The sequence below is a fragment of the Gasterosteus aculeatus genome, chromosome 8 (genome assembly GCF_964276395.1).
Source record: "Gasterosteus aculeatus chromosome 8, fGasAcu3.hap1.1, whole genome shotgun sequence".
NCBI classification, from domain to species: Eukaryota; Metazoa; Chordata; class Actinopteri; order Perciformes; family Gasterosteidae; genus Gasterosteus; species Gasterosteus aculeatus.
This window is the reverse complement of record NC_135695.1, coordinates 22,503,435-22,512,237: the sequence shown is the minus strand read 5'-3', so window position 1 is coordinate 22,512,237 and position 8,803 is coordinate 22,503,435. Positions and strand designations below refer to the sequence as shown.

The 8,803-nt window shown below is 48.7% G+C and overlaps 2 protein-coding genes across 9 annotated transcripts; one reads left to right on the top strand and one right to left on the bottom strand.

Moving 5' to 3' along the window:
• Nucleotides 1-280: 280 nt before the first annotated feature.
• Nucleotides 281-3,473, bottom strand: ankrd29 (ankyrin repeat domain 29). 7 transcript variants are annotated; one of them, XM_078107713.1, is made up of 10 exons: nucleotides 3,396-3,473; nucleotides 3,105-3,215; nucleotides 2,596-2,694; nucleotides 2,124-2,222; nucleotides 1,931-2,029; nucleotides 1,585-1,683; nucleotides 1,339-1,437; nucleotides 1,001-1,180; nucleotides 587-685; nucleotides 281-497 (listed from the first exon to the last, which is right to left on the bottom strand). In XM_078107713.1, the coding sequence occupies exons 1-10, from the start codon at nucleotides 3,405-3,407 to the stop codon at nucleotides 414-416; spliced, it is 981 nt and encodes a 326-aa protein (XP_077963839.1). In that variant the 5' UTR covers nucleotides 3,408-3,473; the 3' UTR covers nucleotides 281-413. The 7 variants fall into 7 exon arrangements, with proteins under 7 accessions (XP_077963839.1, XP_040025891.1, XP_077963838.1 ...); XM_040169957.2 differs by having other exon boundaries at nucleotides 1,085-1,180; XM_078107712.1 differs by lacking the exon at nucleotides 3,396-3,473 and having other exon boundaries at nucleotides 3,105-3,308.
• Nucleotides 2,131-7,717, top strand: cts12 (cathepsin 12). Of its 2 annotated transcripts, none has more exons than XM_078107718.1 (9): nucleotides 2,131-2,255; nucleotides 4,013-4,138; nucleotides 4,779-4,924; nucleotides 5,007-5,126; nucleotides 5,705-5,869; nucleotides 5,954-6,175; nucleotides 6,267-6,435; nucleotides 6,591-6,696; nucleotides 6,788-7,717. In XM_078107718.1, the coding sequence occupies exons 2-9, from the start codon at nucleotides 4,114-4,116 to the stop codon at nucleotides 6,885-6,887; spliced, it is 1,053 nt and encodes a 350-aa protein (XP_077963844.1). In that variant the 5' UTR covers nucleotides 2,131-2,255; nucleotides 4,013-4,113; the 3' UTR covers nucleotides 6,888-7,717. The 2 variants fall into 2 exon arrangements, with proteins under 2 accessions (XP_077963844.1, XP_077963843.1); XM_078107717.1 differs by lacking the exon at nucleotides 2,131-2,255 and adding an exon at nucleotides 3,138-3,642.
• The last annotated feature ends 1,086 nt before the right edge of the window (nucleotides 7,718-8,803 follow it).

Below are 8,803 nucleotides of genomic sequence, written 5' to 3'. Positions count from 1 at the left end.
TTATTGAAATACTAACCTCTACAAGCCGATATAGATAAATTATGTTTTAGCTGAAATACTATTTCAAATCTATTTTATTATTAAAATACTGTTCTGGACGTCAGAATAAAATCCTGAATCTTCCCATGTTAAATAAAAATGTACGCTGCCACTAATGGATCGATTAACAAATGTACACTTTATTACATCTATTAAAAAATAAAAACTGTGCTAAATATCTAGAAGTCTTTTAACCTCCATGTAAGGAAAAATAAAAGCACATATTGTCGATGGTTCCACATTGTGTTGCTCCACATTCAGTCCACGTTTATTCAACATATGACGGCTTCATTTCAATCACAAGCAAACAGCATATAGATGTTGTAGTTGGGGAGATTTGACATTGTGCTGTCGTAACAGTTGATGGTTGGTCATCAACTGCCTCCATTCAACACTTTTGGACGTAACACCTTCAGGATGCGATCGCTCCTCGTGAGATCTGCAGGGAGTTCATGATTCTGCAGAGGACAAGAAGACAAACACACACAGGAAATATGTTCACGGGATTGAAGTCACGGGTTCATCTTCCATAAGGCGAGCGCCTCACCTCGTTGGGCGTCATCGGGTCTGCGTTGGCCCCGAGCAGTAGAAGGACGGTTTGGAGGTTTCCCCCCATGACGGCAGCATGAAGAGCCGTGGAGCCGTTCTGGAGACACAGAGACTGATTATTCTGATGGATTATCCATCCTCAAGGGGCCTCACCAAGTCTCCTACCGAGATGTTTATGTGGTTAGAGGAGAAGACCACGCTCTCGTGTTAGCTTAGCTTAGCATAAAGACCCCTGGCCGGGCTCTGCCAAAAAAACCTCTTAGCAACATGGTTGATCTCATGTCTTTAATCTGCAAAAAACACAACAACAACATACATGGAGAAACGATGCGTTGAGGCAGACTGGCTAGCTGTTTCCACCTGTCTCTAGTCTTTATGCTAAGCTAAGCTAACTGTCTGCCAGCATACAGACCGGAGAGGGGTATCGATGTGGTCGCTGAGCTCTCTGCAGGGAAGCGAGGGGTCTATTTCTCCAAATGTCGGCAGCTTCGTCTACCTTGAGGATTCCAACTGAAGGAGAAAACTTGAGAAGCTCCTCGATGACGCTGTTGTGTCCCTTAAAGGCAGCTTTGAATAACGCCGTCGATCCGTCCTTGAAAGACAACAGAGAACGCTCTCAAGGTCCGTCCACTGTACCACGTGGTCCTCCTCATCAGGTAGAACGTACACAAGGACAAATGGCGACGCCATCGATCATCAATGTGGACGGAAGCTTTTATGTGCTCTGCTGGTACTAAAAGAACTGCGTACGTGTCGGTCGGCATCCCGATCGGCCCCACGTAGGAGAAGCACCTTCACGGCCTCGTCGTGGCCCATCTGAGCCGCCATCCACAGGGCGGTGGTGCCGTCCTGGACGACAAAAGGACAGAAGAGACAAAGGGACGGAAGAAGAGGTCACGATCAAAAAGATGAAGATTAGAGAGGACGCAGGCAGCAGAGGGGCTGAGAAAGAGGAACCTTAAACTTTGAATCTCTACAAAGAGGCGAGGACGTTACCTCCCTCGACTGGTTGACCTTTGCCCCAGACGACAGCAGCTGACGGATCACAGTCACGTGACCCCCCTGAGCGGCGAGGAACAGAGGCGTGGCGCCGTCCTGAAACGCAGAGACTCATCTGGCACACTTTTCCATTTATGTTGTCAGAAATGGTGAGAAAAGCTTCCACCTAATCAAAGAATGTGTCGATGACTCGTCACTGCTGTCTCATGCACACGTATGTTGTTCGTTTCACCTCCAAACAACAGAATCTGACTGAGCAGCAAAAACCTGAGAGGCCGGATTCCACCGACATGTGACGACACTAACCGCCGCGTTCCAGAAAGAGGCTGAAGGTGTGGCTCACATGCAGCTGGTCGTGAACGTTGGCGCCGTTCTTCAGCAGGGTCTCCACCACCTTGGCGTGTCCGTACTGAGAGGCCGCGGTGAGGGCGCCGCCCCCGTCCTGCCACAAGAGAAACACAACAATGTCCGCACGCCACCACGGCCTCGTTGTCAGGCTGAATCCGTCTCACGGGACGTCGGCACGCCCATCGTACCTTCGTCTGGAACTCGGTGGAGGCTCCAAACTCAAAGAGCAGCTTCACGACGTCATCGTGTCCCTGCTGGGAGGCGAAGAACAGGGCGGAGGAGCCCGTCTGGAGGCGGCGGAAAGAGATCTCTATTAGTTTGTACGTATTTTAATAGAAACACAGTCAATCAAACTGCTCGTTAGTCTTATTAAGGAATCTGTAAGTTTGCATTAATCATGACAAGGTTTTTGTTAACGGAATATAACGTTTATAAGAAGGAGAAAATAACTCCTGTTTCGTACGATAAAATCTCGGGAAAGAAAAGCATGTCGCATAAAGAAGGAAGCGTGTTCACTTTCATCCTTGAAAAACTGACTCGTGTAAAAACGACATCCTCTGTTCGAGGATCTATTCGTGTGAGCGGCGACTTGCTGGTGACCTCAGACAGAATCACGGCGCCCTGCGGCTGGTGGTCCGTAGAACTCGTTCACCACCGTACCTCTCGCTGGTAGTTGATGTCGGCTCCCTGCATGATCAGCTGTTTGACGCAGTCACAATGGCCGCTGTAGGACGCCACCATCAGCGCCGTGGAGCCGGACTGGAAAGAAACACGGCAACAATCGATCAGCTGAGGGACAAATGGATTTAATGAGATCCGTGATTAAAAAACACTTTAGCTCCAGCGGGGTACTTTAGTTTAAGTTGGACAAAGTCTAACACGTAGAACTAGAACAGCAACATTTGGTGTTTTGAGGATTGAAAAGGGAAAATACACAATATGAGGATTCACTTTAAATCGTGTATTTTGGATTCTTTGTTCATCTCAATGTTCATGTCTCAGTCTCTGGTTTAGTGAGGAGCTCCATGTGAAGCAGGTAAAACAGTTTAGTCCCTCCCCTAATGAGCGCATGAAGCCCCTCCCCCTTTATAAAGGTAACAACACATGACACGCGGGGGGCGGGGTTACGGCAAGCGCGTGCACAGCATCCGGACACGCCGCGCGCGTACACTGTCTCTGCAGTCCGCGTCCACGCGCCCGCTGTTGAGCAGCAGCTGGAGGAGAGGCGCGTTCCCCTTCCGCGCGGCCCAGAACGCGGCGTTGGCCAGAGGCGTTTCCTTCTGGGGGGGTGAAGACACACAACGTCCACCCGCTTCTTTAGAATGAACAACAACAACAACCATACAACGCGCGCACACACACAGCACGCGCATGCACACACGGATTTCTCACGAGGGCTCTCCAGCACGCGCATGAAGAATGAAGGCGCGCGAGGAGCGGAAGAGAAGACGGGTTTTTACCTTGAAAGACATCGTGACGCATTTGTGACGCTGTTTGGGAGCCGAGTCGTGATGACGAGTGAGCTGCGCTCACCCGGCCGCTGGGTGGCGCTGCTGCAGCCGCACAATAAATGCACGGACATGACTCATCGTTGTCTGCAGTTAAACAAAGGCTGCGGAGGCCTTCTGGTCCTCCAGGTGGAGAACAAGTTGTTTCTGGTTTCACAAGTTCTTGTGTATTAAAATATGCAGGCGAGGAATTGTCTTGGTAAATATTTGCTGGATTTTAAATATTATTTTCCTGGACATTAGGTTTAAAATAAATTCTTAATTTTGTTGGTTTTCATTGAGGGTGTTATGATATATATATATATATATTATATATAAATAAATATCTATATAAATAATTCCTTTTTTTCTTCTTTTATTAAGTACATCTGAACTGCTTAAAGTATTTCCACGTAAGCATACTCTTATGTTTACTGCAGTAATGATGTGTGTGCGTCCTCCTGATGTCAGGTGTTTGAGCTCATAACCCAGTAATTGAAGGATTTTTGATTTTGCAGCTTTAGCTGTTTCTAAACGATAACAGAGGTTTTACGGAGGACGAGCGTCTCGCTGACTGGTGTCCTCCTCAGGTGTTGATTAAGGGATCCATCAAAGTACAGTGGCGGCATGTGTTTACTGTGGAGCTACATAAGGAAGGTCCTCAGCAGGCTGTTGGAGTCCCTCTCAGAACATGGCAACCAAACACATCCACGCAGGTAAGTGCAGCTTTTTATTCCACAAAGTACCTGAACTGGCTGCTTTTATTTTGAAGAGCTTCATCAAACGTCATGACGCTACAGATGCAGATGTTTCTGACTGTTTCTTGGCTTTTATATTAAAAACACACTTGTTGTGTCGATACCTTCTGCTGAATGAAACTAAATGAAGTGTTTGCACTTAAAGCAACAGCAACATGAGATCATGTTCTTCACTGAGAGAAACACTGTTCTTTATTCTAATAGTGCAGAGACATTTTATCACAGAGGTGCTGAAGAGTTTCACGTCAGAACAAGTCAGAACTAACAAAGACGTCATTGAAAGCCCACCGGATCAATTAGTATCTTCTTAGTTGATTTAATGTTAACATCTCTTAACCTTTTATGGACATATTTGCTAAAAAATAATGTATGATTTATTTGGTTGTTGATTTTGTGTCTTATTGTATAAAATGCGGTTCCGACTCGTGAAGGTCGCAAAACTCCAAAGTTAAGGACGAGACGAGATTATAAAGACTTTAAGTGCAAACCCCAAATTCTACATCAATGTTGATTTTGCTGGAAATGACTGAAATAAATCGAGTGATGACTACAACCTGTTTGCCCCCCCTCCCTTCTTGTGACGCTCCTGGCCTTCCAGTCCGGCGGGCCGGCCTCCTGCTGCGAGCCGCCCTGCTCCCCCTCCTGCTGCTCGGCCCCCAGCGGGGGGGCTCCGAGTCGGACGAGGCGGCCCCGACCGAGTGGGAGGTCTGGAAGAGCAGCCACGGCGTGAACTACGAGGACGCGGTGAGGCCGGCGCCACGTCCAGACCTCCAGCACGGCGGAGAGTCCTCTGACTCACCACCAGTCTCTCTGTGATCTCCTGCAGGACGACATGCAGAGGAGGTCCATCTGGGAGGAGAACAGGCAGATGATAGAAGACAACAATCAAGGGTTCTTCATGGGGAGGAGGCCCTTCACCATGGCCATGAACAAGTACGGAGACCTGGTAAGGAGACGCGTCTTCCTCTACATGCCGAAAGCTCCCAAACTTTAAAGTTCCTTTAGGGAAGGCCCCGGAGAACCAGGACCAGGACTGAGAGGGTCAGACTGTGAGACCCTGCAACAGAACGAGAGGTTTTCTCCAGGGACCCTGGTGGGAGAAGACTCTACCACTTTAGTCCACAGGGGGGCGCAGAAGCACCAGTCAATGAAAGTGGAGGTGTCACAGTAGCTTTACGTAAATGTGATGATTTGGTGGCATTAACAAACGGATCATTCGTTCATAGACACGCTTACTGGATGTACCCAGGTGAGGCCTAGAAAGGTTGTGGTTCAGGGTCAAATAAGTGTCTTTACCCAAGTAGGGAAGTTATGTGACAACTAGAAATACAAAGGTCGATTTGGACATCTTGTTTCACACAAGACGAACGTAAGGTCCTAAGTGAAAGTCTAGTGTCCATCTGCCCGCCCCCTCCTTGTGTTGCTCCTTGTGTTGCTCCTTGTATTCCATGATTACATGAGCTACACCCAAAGAGTCACGCTGGATGACATGAATGACTGTGAAGTCGTCTTCATGCCCTCTAGACGAGACAAGAGCTCCGGGTCTTGCAAGGCGCCATGATAGACTCCCAGTTCGTGAAGAGGGGGAAGACCGCCTCGAGCCGCAGGCTGCGCTACAACGCTAAGAAGTTGGCCGCTCACGTTGTGGACTACAGGCAGATGGGTTACGTCACCGAGGTGAAAGACCAGGTAGGACGTTTAACGAGTCCTTTTCAGTCCAACGCTGAATCGAGTTAAGATCGAAGGTGACGCTCCTTCTAATGGACTCCTCAGGGCTTCTGTGGCTCGTGCTGGGCCTTCAGCACCACGGGAGCCATCGAGGGCCAGATTTACAAGAAGACGGGTCAGCTGGTGTCCCTGAGCGAACAGAACCTGGTGGACTGCTCCCGGTCCTACGGCACCTACGGCTGCAGCGGCGCCTGGATGGCCAACGCCTACGACTACGTGGTCAGCAACGGGCTGCAGTCCGCCAACGCCTACCCGTACACCTCTGTGGTGAGACTCCGCCCCCTTCCTCCTTCCCCAGAGGCCCCGCCCCCCAAACCACCCCCCCGGTAACGCCCGGCGCTTCTTGTCCCGTCCACAGGACACGCAGCCCTGCTACTACGACGGCCGGCAGGCGGTGGCCCACATCAAAGACTACCGCTTCATACCCAAAGGAGACGAGCAGGCGCTGGCCGACGCCGTGGCGACCGTCGGCCCCATCACCGTGGCCATCGACGCCGATCACTCCAGCTTCCTGTTCTACAGCTCAGGTGGTCTACCTGTTGTTATTGTTCGCTTTCACCTTCTCTTTGCATCCAGATGACTGCTGGTTATTTATTGAGATGAACACATGAACGTCGGCTTCGCCTCTCGCCCCCCGAGCGGCCGACCAATGAATGAAAGCAGGTCGAACTTTCCTTCGCAGGAATCTACGACGAGCCGAACTGTAACCCGAACAACCTGAGCCACGCGGTGCTGCTGGTCGGCTACGGCTCCGAAGGAGGCCGAGACTTCTGGATCATCAAGAACAGGTGAGCGGAGCAACGCCCCCCCCCCCCCCCGCCCCACACGGGACCTCCTCCGGCTGAGTCTAAGCGCGTGCTCTCCGTTGGTTCCTCTCAGCTGGGGCAGCAGCTGGGGCGAAGGAGGCTTCATGCGAATGGTCCGAGACGGAAGGAACAGCTGTGGCGTGGCGAGCTACGCCCTCTTCCCGGTTCTGTGATTCACGCCCGGTTCCCTGCTGGACCTCCGTGTTCTCCGGTGGAGCTTCTCGTACCGACCAGAGATTCTATCAACCGTCCTGAGAAGTTATGTTTAAACTATTTAACCTCAAAATTGAAACATAACAGGTTTTCTTTTTTTTTTTTTACAATTGAAAAAAAATAATCATACTTAATTTTCCCACTTTGTCTATTTGTAAACCGGCTTTACCTGCAAATGAGATATTGCCTCATTTGCATTCCTAAGCATTCATCTCGGAAATATTGAAATGCCTGAAAATGATTCTATATTAATAAACTAAATAAGTGTAATGGTGAAATATCTTAGTTAAATAATTTACCCTCCTTTTAAGTGAGATTATGTAAAAGTGAATTGAAATAAAAACACATTCTTCCACTTCACCACTTTCACAAATGAAAATGAAATAAAAAATTACTGCAACCTCAAGTTGCATTATTAAGCTAATCACTGCAACGTTTCACCACATTATAGCTGATGCCCATGAGAATGTTAGCTAAAATGCTAAGCTACGTGCCGTAACTTCATGTTTATTTGTTTTATTATTACTGTATTTTTGTGAAACCCTGTGGATTTATTATTAAAAATAAAGTATTTTGAGGGAATTTGAAGGTGTTCTCAGACGTTTATTGGGAAATCTGAAATTGTGAAATTCAAATGAGTTTTTGTTAAATTAAATATAGTCGTACTGTTTAATGTGTTTAAGACGAACAGAAGGTTTCTCCTCCAATTATAAACAACATTTTATCAGTTGCTAACTGGCTTGACTGATGTGTAATAAAGTGATAATAAAGTAATTCCTAATCTCAGTCTTTATTTGTCTCTGGCTCTGCTTTGTTGAACCGAGCTCAGCTCACATGAGTTCCACCAGACAAGGTTCACCTGCTGCAGGTGTTTACCTGAGGGGGAGGAGCTACTGATCTACCTTCTACTGTACTGCATCGCGTAGGAATAATGAAAAAGAATAAATGAACCAAAGTGTGTGTGTCTCCTTTGGGGGAAAGATCGTCGAGTATTTTGCGTGTCTCACACTCACGTGTTGTGTGTCTGTGCGTGTGTGCGTGTGTGTGTGTTTCTTTACATCTCCATGTCACAGTGAAAAACGCCTCTGATCCTGGACGTAATCACTATAATTAAATCCAAATGTTCTGGCCGATAATCACTCCGCAGTGCGAGCAGCTGATAACAGGTTTCCCGCCAGCAGGTCGGTGGTGAATGTGTGCGGTTGGTGTGGACTCACTCACACACACTCACACTCACACACACACACACACACACACACACACACACACACACACACACACACACACACACACACACACACAGTAGAACAGGTGCCCTGGGAACCGCAAGGTTGGCGGTTCGAGCTGCTCCATGTCGCATGTCAAAGTGTCCCTGAGACACCTGACCCCTAATTGCAGTAAAAAGCCATGTGTTAAAATAAATGCAATGCAAGTCGCTCTGGATAAAAGCGCCAGCTAAATGACCTGTGACCTTTGTGGACCAAACCAAACGCCAAAAGCCTCGTTGATGATCTGACTGACCTTCAGAACCGTCCGTTCATCCCCGGCGGTTACTACGGCAACGCGGCCTGCAGGACCTGCCACGTGGGTCAGTGTTCTCTTTTCTGCTCCGCCTCCCCTGTGCCTCGGCGACGGGGCGGTACAATGTTTGTGTTGCCGTGGTTACCGTGGAGCCAGGTGTGGGAGGCGGGTCTGCCTTCAACAGGTGCAACCAGCTGCCGTAAGGAATGTTGGCATTGTGGGTCTGATGGATGCAGAAGCACTCGATGGGATTTAATCGCTGTGTATTGCGTCCACAGAGGGATGGAGTCCGACACGGTTCCTCTCAAAGAGAATCAGAACTCACAGATCGCGATATGTGTATCTTCTGCTCCAC

Bases quoted from the DNA above. Each gene is read 5' to 3' on its own strand.
- ankrd29 (XM_078107712.1), bottom strand. From the start codon at position 3,308: ATGCGCGTGCTGTGTGTGTGCGCGCGTTGTATGGTTGTTGTTGTTGTT. The intron at 2,030-2,123 runs GTACGATGGGCG...CTCTTGTGGCAG, and splicing joins CCACCGAGTTCCAGACGAAG to GACGGGGGCGGCGCCCTCAC. The intron at 686-1,000 runs GTCTGTATGCTG...CTGTGTCTCCAG, and splicing joins CACATCGATACCCCTCTCCG to AACGGCTCCACGGCTCTTCA.
- cts12 (XM_078107718.1), top strand. From the start codon at position 4,114: ATGGCAACCAAACACATCCACGCAG. The intron at 6,176-6,266 runs GTGAGACTCCGC...TCCCGTCCACAG, and splicing joins CCTACCCGTACACCTCTGTG to GACACGCAGCCCTGCTACTA. The intron at 6,697-6,787 runs GTGAGCGGAGCA...GGTTCCTCTCAG, and splicing joins TTCTGGATCATCAAGAACAG to CTGGGGCAGCAGCTGGGGCG.